This window comes from Lissotriton vulgaris, chromosome 8 (genome assembly GCF_964263255.1).
Source record: "Lissotriton vulgaris chromosome 8, aLisVul1.2, whole genome shotgun sequence".
NCBI lineage: Eukaryota > Metazoa > Chordata > Amphibia > Caudata > Salamandridae > Lissotriton > Lissotriton vulgaris.
In genome coordinates, this window is record NC_141696.1 from 1,267,954,931 (window position 1) to 1,267,968,892 (window position 13,962).

At 43.5% G+C, this 13,962-nt stretch overlaps 1 protein-coding gene across 4 annotated transcripts in view; it reads left to right on the top strand.

Moving 5' to 3' along the window:
* Positions 1-13,962, top strand: part of SPATA13 (spermatogenesis associated 13) — a 132,977-nt gene that overhangs the window by 85,347 nt on the left and 33,668 nt on the right. For 3 of the 4 annotated variants that reach the window (XR_015299351.1, XR_015299352.1, XM_086935189.1), the window contains 2 exons: positions 7,994-8,127; positions 12,284-12,463. Coding sequence is in view for 2 of the 4 variants with exons in the window: in XM_086935189.1 (XP_086791315.1) it covers positions 7,994-8,127; positions 12,284-12,463 (314 nt within the window). In the remaining 2 variants the exon portion in view is untranslated. Of the gene's footprint in view, positions 1-1,390; positions 1,584-7,993; positions 8,128-12,283; positions 12,464-13,962 lie in introns of those variants that run through there. The other variant, XM_086935190.1, reaches the window with a different exon arrangement.

Here is a 13,962-nt window from a genome sequence, read left to right on the forward strand (position 1 = left end):
AGCCATGCCTGCCCTGGACCAGAAACAAGCTTCCGAGGACCGGTTTCTGGCATTTCAGCCGTCTTGCTTGAATCCAGTGGCAAAGTGAGCAAGGGACTCACGTCTGAGCATACCCTGCCAAATTATGGCGAACAAAGCGGTACAAAAGGAGGTGCCTAATAAGCCAGCTTGCTTTCAATATGATTTCAGTAGAATCGGGTGCGGGCTGTGCCCTGTGTGTGAGGTGCTCTAGGGGATTTGTGAGTAATGTCGCGGACACCCTTTCTGATTTCATCGTATTGAAACCACTGTATGTGACATGGGAGGGTCACATAAAGTGGCTTTGCCTACGAGGGACTTTGCATATATGCGACTTCGAAAATAGACTTTTTATTGCCCTCAGGTTTTTTTTTTCTTCACTGGAAGATAGCTGTTAGAAGGCAAAAACACCTTTCATTTGCATCAACTCCAGGTGCCGAATTCTAGTAATCTTTTCCCTTTGTGGACATTGCAAATAAAGTCTTTAGAGTTCTGCTGTTAAATATATATATATCTATGCCTACTGTGAAGAAGCTTTATAAAGCGCCACAGGTCATTTATGCCACTTCAGTGAGCGGATACAAAACATGCACTTCTAAGACCCTAGTGATTGACCACTGAATAGAGTGATTCAGCCAGCCCTCTTCATTCCTTGGTTTGTTTTTGCGTCATTCACATTGTTTCCACCCACTGCTGCATGCAGCATGGGGCAGTGGGTCAGTCCACTTTGACCTGTGGCTATCTTCATTGCGAGTGAAATCATTCAACACTTTCACAAGGGGCATATCCACGCGCAAAGCAGGTCCCAGCAGGTACAGGGTCACAGTGCGATTTATAAGATAAACAATGTGTGCCTTCAGACAACTATTTTTGTTTTGGATTTTAAGATTGACGAATGCCTGGCAGCTTGACCAACAATAACGTTTTACAAAAAACAGCAAAACGAGCATTGACAAAGCAGAAAGATTGCCAGCCAACAAGGCCAGACCCATTGACTTTGCCAGTGCTCGTTAAGCATGCATATAGATCATCAAATTACATTTTCATTTTTTTATCTTTTGTTCCAAAAAGATATTTCAGTCACTTGACCAGTGAACTAAAACTTTATCTTCCAGAAATGTTCAGGTGTTCGACTGTTCTCTTCGGGAGGGAGGCGGGGCAGCGTGCAGATGGTCGTTCAAGCAGGGATAGTACTCTTGTCCTCGCTGCCTTTTCACTGATGGTGAAGCGGTAGCTGCACTTAGACGCGGATTGTGCTCGCGCTTCCGCCCCCGGGGCGCCCCACGCTGTCGTCACAGATGTCACCAAACCTCGCAGGCTGTGCGGGGCGTCGAGCTGTCACTTCCCGAGCAGCCTGTGGGCAGCGCAGAGGCGGCGCGGATGAGAGCCAGGCGCGAGCTGCGCGCGCGGCTAGTCACAAAGCCTCGCCTGGCGCCGCGCGGAGACGCTCCCAGCTAAGCTGCTGCTGTCTGAGCGGGAACCCTGCTCCGGGGGCATCGGGGACGGCACGATGGTGGCCCGGGGGGAGATGGCACGGTGCTGGAGCTTGGAGAGCCTGCAGACGGGTATGTGCGAGGAGAGGAAAAGTCAGTGTGCCGCGTGGGGTTGGTTCTGATCCAGGTAGATGTTCTGTGGCAGATCCACATGTTTTTGTTTGCAGGTTGTCCGGTTTTAGACGTTGCTAAACTCACTGTCAGTGTTTGCTTCAGCCGGTGAGATGGAACCGGAAGACCACCCATGAAGGGTTACTGCAGTACTGACAGTATGAATCCACGTCCTCGGAACCGGACTTGTGTTGTCATTCTTAAAAGTACCGGGGAGACCCTCGGGTGAAAGCTGGGTTGCGCCAAGCACCAGGCAGTGTGGCCAAACCTTTCCGAACTTGACTGTTGCTCGAAAACATTTACAGGAAAGGTCACCGATCACTCCATGGCGCCAAGGATGCAGACCTTCGGTTTCGGGTAAGAAGCTAATGCCTTCTGGGAGTTGTAGTCCTGGTTCTTCTCCATTGAAAGAACTGAACCACCACATGTGAAAACAGTCATTTGTAAAAGAAAAACCCACGACTGAAGATCATCAAATCGGTGTCGTGGAAACTGTGGATAGACTTAATTTAGGTACAGTTACTGTACTATGTGGTCAAACTGGTGGTGCTCTTGATGACGATGGACAGGAGCATCGCTCTTTTGGGCTATGTTGAATTTTTGACATGCCAGCATTTGAATAGCGTTCGTTTTTATTATGCCCGGATGTTTCGGTTTACTTAATTCCGCGCTCTAATGCTGAGGTGAGGTGAACACTTCCACACTATGTGCGCAAGCACTCGAACATCCAAGCTGCTACCTCATCAGGTGGAAGTGCTCAGCGGTAGGAGATCTGCCTTCCAGGCGCACAGTGCGATTATTGTTGGCTGCTTGGAGTCGACCCAGCTTCTTTGACTTGGGGAGCGCGCACACTGGGGGTTTTGTAGAGCTGTGACGGTTGTTCTATTTTTTGGGAGGAGTTTTCATGTTGCTCTTAATGTGTTAAACCGCATGGCAGCGCCCAGCATCCTGTATAAACGTAACCTCGACACAAGGGTAAAACATGTTTCTTTTGAAAGCACCCTAAAAGGCAACACTTTTAACCATGGGTTGCAGAACTGTTAACATGCACATGTGGTTTGTAGCTCTTTATAAAGTTCCCTTGTTTTCCGTTCCATATGGTCCTGGGCGTCCATCAATGCCAATTTCAACTTAGAGTTTATGGGTGGCCACTGACCGTATAATGATTATTCATTCTATTAATTGTAAATGTATACTGACAACCTGCTAGCCTCTCATGGGTTGGGCACTCGTGGGCTTGGGCTAGACACAGCGTAGATGTGTCGGCCTCAAGGCCTTTGGACCAGCGTCTGGCTTGCAGCACTTTCTTTCACTAGAATCTGAGTTCATAGGATTACAGGCTCCACTTGTCTCTGAGTAGAAAGGTGGTGGTGGCAGGGTGGAAGCTGTTTTCAGTAGCTGCATATACTAAGGATAGTTATTCAAAAACCTATTGCTCTTTAAGTTTCCAAGTAGTTACAACAGACATCATCACCAAATGTCTGTGCTTCCATGCACTCTTCCCCTCCCCTTTCGGTTAGTATGAAAGCTGCACACATTTTATTTTGACCCTGTCCCTGTGTTGAACTAGCTGAGACTTCAAGGCCTCTCTTTGTGGACTGTGTGCACTAGATGTATCTTTTACTCAGTGATAAGGCTTTGCAGCTGAATGTTCCATATTCACTATGTGAGTGTATTTGGGAATTGATTCAGCGTGCTTTCACATGCTATATTCATTTTATTTGTCCTGCACAGTATTTATGCTGCCTCAATGTTGCTTTTGAGCACTGTACGAAAGGCAGTAACTCTTGAAACACATAAGTGGAGGGCAAAGCAGTCATTAGTCCGAACATCTGTCAAAGAGAGAGCTCTTTTGCTCTTTTCTGTATTTCCTAAACTGTTTCTGGGAGACCGAGAACAATGCTAGATTTGTATAACATTTACTCAGAGAACCCATAAATTGGAGGCCAAAGTGTGGGAGAGGAAAGGGGGTGGAGTCACAAGGGGCGGGGATTGAAAATCAGTCCGACAGTCAATTAAAAAAAAAATTCTGTGAAGAATTTGGCCACATGGAGATATGTGACAGTAAATCTGTTCTAACTTGCTTTCAATCGGCCACCAAGAGGCAGCATTTTAAAATATCTTACAGGGTTAAGACACCTGCTGCAGAGCTCTTTTTGTGGCCATCAATTTAGAGGGGATTGTAATAGTTGTAAGATAACTCTAGTGGTTAAAGCCAGTCTGGGAGAGTTCTGTGTTTTGGGCAATCACAGTTTTGACTCACAAAGTACATAGAGGGTTAATTAACCTGCTGAAAAGCACATCATGTAATATGCAGATCACAGATTTGTATGATATGTATAGAAGGAAGTAAGTTCGTGCTTTTGACTATGAGATCATTTCGTTACTTACAGTTCATAAGTTGCAATCCTAATATAGCACAGTGATCTACTTTTATTGTGCCTCTGTGTGTAATGTAAGGGGCTCTGGCACCCTACACCCACTGGTAGGAGCAGCGCTATCAAAGAATTAAATAAAAAAACATTTAGCTCCCAGCTAAATCTTACATTCTTATGGTGCATGCACATCTCTTACATGGGGGCGGGGTAAAAAGCTACCTCCAAGTCATAGTTTCTTTGAAGTACTTGTGAAGTGATAAGCTATTTGCCTTTGCTTTCTTCGTTTGAATTGGCATCTAGGTAAAAGGCTAGAAAAGAAGGGCTTTTAACTCAGTCCTTTGTTTTGGGCCCAGCTGGAAATGGAAAAAAAGAATTGGGATCCGGCAAGATCCTCCAGCTGGAAGGTGTTTCAAAGCAAATACCTGGATGTGCCACAAGATGCTTTGTATCTTCATGCATGTGTCAAGAGACAGTGATTAGATGTGGGTTTTGGGATGTAGATAGTCTTTGTTGACACGTGGAGTATATTGTACACAGTATGGTGCTACATTCACATTTGTAAAACTGTACATGACATTGTTGGAAGATGCTTACCAATAGCGATTCTTTTGGTATTATTCTGTTGCTTTACAAAAATAGATAAAGGCATGATGCTTCATTAAGTAGGAATGTAGATTTCCTTTAGGTTGAAGAAACTTAACCCCTTCGCCACGGGGCAAATTCCGCCGCGGAGCGAGGGGGTGCGTGGTTGGCCGTTGCGCTCGGGTACTCATGACGGCTCCCGGCCGCCATAAATCATTGTGGGTGTGTGCTCATGACGGCCGGGAGCCGTCTGAACTCCGCCCTCTGATTATTTCGCCCGCACAGGCGGGGAATAAGTGCAGCGTGGGCGGAGCGGAAACATTCAGACGGCTCCCGGCCATCATGAGCACACGCCTACCGTGACTCATGACGGCCGGGAGCCGTCCTGAGCACGGAAGGAGTTAAAGTAGTAAAACACTGGGGTTTCTCTGTTTGTTTATTAAGCAGTTCACAGTATGTGTGACATCATTTAACCGTAAATAGTGAAAAAGTGTATTTTAGCCTGGTCACTGGTAGGAATATTTAATGTACTGTGATTGGTTACTGGGCTTTTCACACTAAATGTCACAAAATATGAATCAATCAGTTTAACCTTGTACACAAGTTATCTCAACCCTCGTTGGAAAGTGTGGCTCTGGTCTCTTCTATGTCCATCACATACGTGTTTGGAGTGCTCAGTAAAGCTGTCCTCAATTGGAATAACACAGCTTGGCATTGGCATTGTGGCGTGCCACATGCAAATATAACCCCTTGCTTTCTTGACACGTTCTCTGAATATTTATTATTATGGTGCCAGTAGTAGAAAGACACACAGCACACAAAATTATTCCTGAATGTGGAGGGAGGTGAATGGGGGCGCCCTTCACTGTTCCACCCTTCCCCAAGGCAACAACATTAACACCCAGCACACCTATTGAGCGGAAAGGACATGGTCAAACAGATGATCAGCACAACTCTACCATTTTTTGTGGCCTGTCTTGAGCGGAGAAAGGGTGCTTTTGTGTAATTTCCATCTCCCAGCAAAGTGGCCAGATGACGTCTAATTAAGTTTTGCCAACGATTGTCCAAAACATGTACAAATATGCCGTAATTTGGTTGTAGGTGGAGTTTATTTTAAAATTAGACAGAAATGGGCTCACACGTTGAGTTGTGCAAGCGGGAGCACCATGTATTTCTGATGTAGGTGAATGTCAATGTGTTGTTGGTTCAATAACGCATCACGACAGACAATCAAAAGCTAAGCAGGGCTGGAGAATGTGCCCAATGATGACTAGAATGAAAGTTAAAGAAAAAGCTAGTGAGCCACTGTTAGGCCTAGGCTGATAGGGTTCTAACTAGGTGTGAAAAGTAAGAGTTTTGGCATTGAATGATCTACGCACAGCACATGCATCCTTATTAGAAGACTCCAGAAATAAAGTTCTCAATAGACCAGTATGGTAGCTGGCCATGGGATGTGCTGTTCTGCAGATGGGCTCAAAAGCCCAGTAAGATGGCTACTTTGGGAGGGGTCCCATTTTGATTCTCCACGTTCTTTTTGGTAAAGATTAAGGCTGTCTCACCACCATGATTCTTTAAGTTAAGAGCCATAAATAAGATGTTCCCTTCTTTAGTTGAAACAATGCCATGCACAGGTGGTCTCTGCATGGATCGTTTCTTAATTGATTATTGTAACATACTATATACAGGACTAACTTCCAAAAATCTGTAGAAAATTCAAAATGTAAGGGTCACAGGAAGTGTGTCAAATTACGAAAGCGTATCCTATGTCCCAATTCTCGAAAGAGGTTACACTAGCTCCCTGTAAAGCAAGGGGCTCTTTCTAAAACTCTTCGTCTAATATCTAACTTTTTATGGCATTGAGAAATCCCTGTTGGCATCACAATTTCCATTATAGGTAAGGGGAAAACCCGTTACAAATTTGGGGACCTGGGTAGCATACGATATAGAAACACAGTGGTCCTCAAACCAAAGATTCACAATATCTGAATTAATCACAGAATCTTAATTTCATGTGAAAACAACCAAATTTGAAAAGAAAAGATGTGCAAGAAAAAATCTTTTGCCTCTGACACGCAGAGAGTATCAGAACTTATGTCATTTGATTGACGACAGCGGACTGACCCTGGATGGGCCTACGCCCTTATATATATATTCATGAGCCCAGAATTTAGGCATCTACCCGCACATCACTGAGAGCGGATTACAGTACTTTGTACCAGGGGTTGGTTGCCCCCTACCACAGCTCCGCCCCCCACCCTTCTCGTCCTGAGGAAGACTCGCAGGCAAGGCCAAAAACACCGTACAACATTTCAAGAGCCTGGACCCCTTTTTGCCCCCCATTTGTACTACTATTGCGTGCCACAGATGAATACAATCTGTGATTGTATCTTAAATTGTAGATAGACCATGTAAAATAGCGTTTTGGGACAGGACAATTAGATTGATACTTCAAGATCAATCATAACAAAATAATTCTAAGTTTGCTCTCTACCCTTCACTGTCGGAAATAATTCTAGCACTACTTTTTCTTGCACGTTCTCTAATTCCCTTATTCACTATCGCAGCAACCACTGAATGTAGAAAAGATATTTTTTTAAGAAAAATCATTTGTGATAATAAAAAATCGATATATATGAAGTTTATTCTCTTGCACATCTTTTCTTTTCAAATTTGGTTGTTTTCACATGAAATTAAGAATCTGGCATCACAATTTCAGCACTATAATCCAGTTACATGCCTTCATTCAAAATCACATTTATTTGACAGAGTATTCCTCGTGAGGGAAATCACGGTTGGGAGCGCACTTTGTCCTTAGGACCCCAAGTCTCTCTCCTGGTATAACATCCATCAGTTTCTAAATGTCTTATAATTCTGTTAATCAGCAAAGTGTCTCAATGAGCAACAAGGTACCTTTTGCGGTGAGTGCTGCAACTCTTAAATATGTTTTAATTTCCACGTATCACTATATTGTTGACTCAGCCTTTCATTCTTCTGAGGTTGGTACATTGAGTATCATTAATTTGAGCAATAGTAATGCATGTTATTAACAGCACAACCTATTGTTTTATCATCTTGAGATACTAAAATGTGTGCCATTGAACTGAGTGATAACCACCTATTTAGCAAATTAATTTATTTGATAGAAAAAATCTAAAACTGGCTTAAATAATATTACTGGGAGTGAGCATAAACTTACGTTTTGATAAACTCTTTCAGTCCTTACTGATATGTGTTTGTAGGCCATTGTTAGTGTCTGTTAGGAAGATCATATTGCACCATATACAGTTTGTATCGCCCCATAAAGATTTTTACTTTGACCTATTTCCTTTATGTTGGACAGCGTAAATGGTGCTAGTAATTTAACATACTAAGTGTTTCCTAATTAAGTCATATCTTACTCTTTTGAAAAAGTTTCTTCAGATGGTGTGGTCGAGTCCTCTGCCTTGGTGGATGATAATGGCAGCGAAGAGGATTACAGCTTCGATGAGGTCTGCCAGGCCAACCCTCGATTCCTCCATCCCGTAGAACATTTGGCTATCGATAAGGTAAGCGCGTTCAGTTATGAGCAACACCTGTTAATTAAAAGACTTATTTTTATTTTATCTTTTTCTTTTTTTCTTTCCTTTATCCTTTCTGCATACAGTTTTCAAGCAATTTACCTGTAACTTTAAGTATGCTAGAAATTGATGTGGCATGACAACATTTAGATAAACACGCTCTTTTGTGCCTAGTTTAGTCCATTTTATGTCCTGCCCATGGAAATGGAATAAAGATGGCTTTGTTGCATGTATTCGGTGGGATGTTGCTAACATCAGATGTCATTTAGTGCTTTGCCACCAAGGGCAGTTTTTGCTTCGCAATTCTCCCTGGAATTTCCAAAGTATTCGACATTTATTATCTCTTTGTCGTGGCAGTCTGCTTGTGTTTGGTGATGGTTGTGCTCAACCTTTCTCAGTCATTTGCTGATGGAGAGTTACACTAGGCCAGGCTGTCCTAGATGCTGCACAGGCCCCTTTTGAGGCGGTGTGAAATACTGTTAATAGTAGTCACTGTAGGCATTTAATGCCATCAATGTGAAGAATGTGTTGCTCTCATTCTCTTATGCATGTGAAGCATACATTTCCATAAATTCGAGATGCATCAGAATTAATATACATTTAGATCTTTGCTCCTGAAATTGGTTTATTAGCTAATCCAAGTCTTGCTAATACTTTTTAATTTCATTTGTTTATTGTAACCTGCTGTTAAACACCAAACAGTACTCTTACAACAGCTACAAGGGGCGGCTGGTGTTAATGAGCGGTGGGGGCGTTGCCCTACCATTCACTAAGGAGGAGGGAGCTGGAGAAGGCACACCGAGCAGTTCAATGCTAAGGCCAGCAGGCTGCTCACAGTGAAGCAGCAGAGGCTGTGTTTACTTTGAGGGAGAGAGGGAGTAAGGATGGAGTGGGTTCTACTGCTTATGTGCCAGTCGAGGATTTCCTCGCCCTCAGCGTCCAGTCAGTGCAGTGGCTTCAGGAGTGGGGGGCATGGCCTGTTTCAGTAGAGCAGCATCAGTATACCCTGGGGTGCTATTGCTGTGGCCAGGGTGTAGGTAACAAATCTCCATACAAATAAATGGACCGGGGCAGGCTCCTTTTGTGTCAGTCTGGGAGTGGGTGCGGCAGATGGTACCAGGTTGCGGGAGGAGTCAGGCAGCTGGTTCTGGTCCATGAAGATTTTTCTTAATGAGTGGAGAACTCGTGCAGTGGTATTTTTAACAGAAGCTGCTTTTTTCACTTGTGTTGCTAAGAAAGTGATAACTTCTCTTTCTGCCTGTCGGATTCAAAAATGTGTTTTCCCATGGCGGATTGTTGGGCTGAAATGGCAGAACTGCTGGAACAGCAGACATTTCGCAGCCGAGATCAGTCTCCCTTCCCTCTGACTACCTCAGTCAGTTCCAGGGGGCTGGGGTAGGGTCACTGTCAGCGTGGGCACCGGCCCAGGCCTCCCTTCACCACTTCATTTAAAAAGCTTTTTATAGTTCCACAGATGCTTGGTGAGTGGAACTTTACTTGCCATATGTTAATTTTGATAACATCTCTGTTTAGTTTTTACAAGTGTTCTTTACTCTTTTGGGAAAAATAGCCTATGATAAGATTCCTTGGGGTTTCACCATTGGATTTACTAAATCATTTCCTAAAAAGAAACACAGAATATAACAAAGGCAGTGCATGTTGTAGGACAACTATAGATTATCAGCCAACTGTTGTTAATCCACTTTCTTAATGTTTTTCTGTTTTCCATTTGATTTGAGGGCACGCGCTCTATGCCACGGCAGAGGTGGGTGGTTAGCCTGCAATGATAATACTGCTGGACTTCATACCATCTATCTGTGTGAACGCAAGCAAATGCCAGCGTTTCATCTCTTTTAAATGCACTTCATCCTTTCCAGGCAGCAGCCAGTGCAGGATTTCTTATTTGTCCTTGAGCACAAGTCATTGTAATGTAAGGAGGAATGGGAATTGCCAGTTTTGCAGTGTTGCATATGTTTGCTGACCACTGTGGCCTAGGGCAAAAGTAACAGAGTACCAGCTTGTAAAGGGCAATGGACAGGGCTAGCCACCGGTGTTAATGTGGGTTTAAGAGGATCATGGCTGAAGAGGGGCCATGGAGAGACTAGTGGCAGGAAATGTTAAGTATTGAAGTATAGGAGACCGCCGTAAATGCACAATTTGAGCCCTTTTTCATTTTTTTCAGTAAGATTTGTTGATACTTAAACTTTAGAATGAACCTTTTTTCCCATACATTTTCTCACAAGAAACATTCTCCAAGACCTTCCTTCAGTTCTGACTTGGTTGCTCGCATATTCATTGCCCCACCATTTTTGGAATCCACCAGCCGCCCCTGCTGACCTAAATGTGTTCTGTCTGATAAATGTCACATGATATCCAGTGCTAGGGAACACCACAACCTTTTGCAGATTGCACCCTTCTTATTAATTAGACATGTGTATATTCCAAGAAAGTGTGGGCACCACATATTTTTCCCACTGGAAGTTTTAGGTTACAGGTGGCTTTAGCTGTGGTTTGGTAGGCCCGTTGTCAGAGATGCATGCTAATTTGTCTTGAGACATACATTAGCAGGAGATTGACCAAGTTAAAAGCTCAGCCTTCTAGAGCAAAGGCTTTGCCAGTGTTTGTTATTATTTCAGATTTTGGAGTCCAATTCTATTCAAGCTTCATCCATTAGGTAGAAGTGTGTTCAACAAGCACATTGTAGCCGAAAGCTAAGTTCAAAGCACAATGCTGTGGTATTGAGTTTGATACTGCTTTAATTTCTCCAAAGGTGTATGGCTTTTTAAGAATACTATCAAAATTTCAGTTTCAAGAACCCCAATTTGTTGCTCCTTACTACGCCATGTCAATATTTGTTACGATCTTTGCAGTTTAGCTAGGAAGGAGTGTTGGTCACGGATAGCTCTCTGGCTAGCCCCTCAGACACCATTTAGCTGTCTGTTAGAAAAAAACACCTATACTGGGTAGTACCAACACTTGAAGTGGACTTGGGCCAGTCCATTGCTTAGCATTGGTTGGCTTTTTTGACACTCTCATTTGCTTGCTTCTTATTAGATGATTCCTCTTCTTTTCCCTCCCATGGAGCATATCTTTTTTACAGTTATTTTTATTGAAAGACTTGTAGCCTTTCACTGCTCACATTAAAGGAACAACTTTTATATTTCTTTTTCAACACTCCTTGGGAGTTCATGCCTTTTCTTGCACTCTCTCTGGTGTGCTACTTCCCCCTCATATACCCACTTTCCTCGCACCGCATGCTCTGTTGTCATTTCCCCGCCTGCTCCACCATAGCTCACGTGCCTTCCCCGCCCCTTCTCCTCTGCTGGCTCTACCCTCTCTTCTGCAGCCTCTGCCCTCCCCCTCTCCTCTGTTGCCTCTCCCCTCACCCGCTTCTCTGTTGCACCACGGCACCTCCTTGTGCTTTTGTTAAAATAGCTTTAAAAAAAGAAAGAAATTGCAGAGCCAGACAGCTGCAGTTTGCTGCTGGGCTACTCCCTTTAAAGTATGTGATTTTGCATACATTTTATTTTTTTTGCTTACCCCTCAATCTTGGAACGCTAAATAAAAAATAAAAAAAATTGCTTATTTGTGGTGACACCGCATATGGATGTGTCATTATGCTAAGCTGCATTAGCACAATGACATAGAAGCATCCTCATGTGATCACAATTCGGCACTTACACGTCATTGTACTGATTTATTTATTTAGTTGCTGCTGCAAAGCACCGACTAAAAGGATTTTTCCCTTCTATTTGTTTATGATGTACTGTCAAATATCATTGGGAAAACCAACAGGTATGAATAGGAATACTATTATCTTTGCAAAGGCTTGTTTGTGGTATTCTGTGTTGTGACCAAGTGTTTTCCCATTGAATGGGTGCAGGATTTATCTGGTCTCTGCGGTCTTTTCATTCTTCTCATGATGATATGTGGTACACAAATGTTCTCAACCCAAACTACAACAAAATATATTGGTTTTGTATTCATGTATGAAAACCCTTTTTTTGCTTGAATTACAGAAGAGTTGCAATGCAAGCGCCCCTAATTCTCAAAGTATTTGAAGTCAGATCTGGCAGTAAATTGCAGAACATGTTGCTTTGTATCAGATGGTGTCATTATGTTAACTCTGCCTTTTCCTTTCCAGTTCAATGGTGATGGCAGTGTGATCTATGCAGAGGCACTATGGGACCACGTGACTATGGATGATCAAGAGCTGGCCTTCAAAGCTGGCGATGTAATTCAAGTTCTAGACAAACAGCACGATGACTGGTGGTGGGGGCGGATTGATGACCACGAAGCCTGGTTTCCTGCCAGCTTTGTCAGGGTATGTTAACTGAGGTCTATGTGAACTTGTTCAAAACAGAGCTATGTTCGATAGAATTATCTGGCAGGGTGTTGGTGCATGTGTGGTATCAATCACTTATTTTACTGCATCAAGGCAATTTTCAAGGCTAACTCGTCCGGAATTTACCTGGTGTTATGTTTTTATGTATTTAACCAACAAGACGCGTAGAACTGCAAAGTAAACAGGCTCTTCACTGTGGGGGCTTACAGTAGGCAGTGCAGAAGAAAATGGAGAGATGAAGAGGTGGGGCTACAGCGTTTACAGTAGTCAGTGGAAGGGTGCTGATGTGAGGCATGGATGGGCCAGTTCAGCGAGGGGATTGGCAGAGTTGAGGATGGGAGAAAGGATAGGGTGACAAAGAATGAGGGTGACATTTTTCAAGAGTTGTCTTGCATCTGTAATCAGCCTGTGGGCTTTTTCGCATCTTGCAGGAGGGGAGAAGGATGGAATCTGACACGTTTTGAATGGGGGGATTTAACATTTCAAATAATGCATTTAGTGTTTTCCTTAAGAGGAGGTGGTTTGCTCTGATTGAGTGGGTCAGAAGAAGGAGATTCCGCATATGAAGGCCTAGCACTTGCAGGACACTGCAGGCGTTGTATTTTTTGCTCAGGTTGGTATAGCCTGTTATCATTTAAATGGCTCAAAGGCTCCACAGTTGTATTTAAAATTCTTCTGGAATAGAAGTGTAAAAGATGACAGGTAGCTTCGGTCTGGGCACTTCTCACTGATGAGTGCTCCCATTCATTTTCAAGAGTCACCAAAATGCCTTAGGCTGTGACTGTGAAGTGTGGTGCTAAAGGAAAGAAAAGAGTTTAATTCTGGGATCAGGCAAGGAGTGGCAAGTATACTTCACGAGGTCATTCATTTGATGTATCTTCAGGCATCAAATGAATATGAATTTCTCACTAGGCATTCGATACGCTGTAGGTTCTTGAGCTAATCACAGTGACTCCTCTTCCTTGAATACTCTGCTGTAAATTGTGAGCATCAAGCAGCTGCCTTGCAATGGGACATAGAAGCTACATACATATCTCTTTTTTTGTTGTAGTAGTTTTATATTGGGCAAACTCAGCCCAAGGGGATTGGAGCATTTTTCCAGAGAGCTAGATTGCGTTACACATTTATAGGCAATGGGAAATTAAACGATTTGCCCAGAATCGCTGGATGTTGAGCTGAGGCCAGGACTCAAACATTCCCTAGTTCCAAAGTCGGCAGCTCTGGCCATTAGGTCACATCTCCCCTTTACTTCACTCCTCCCCTTTACTTCACTCCTCCTTTCCTTTACTCCTCCTTTCCTGTACTCCGCGCTCTTCAAATGAGCAGTTTAAAGTAATCCGGCTGGTGCTAACCTAGTCCTGTTTCTATGGTGCTCTATGTTCATTTTGCCCTTACCTTCCCCAGATAAGTCAAAGAAGATTGTTGGGGGGTGGTGGGATTTACTGCAGCCCCCACCAACCTAAAACCAAGTAATCATT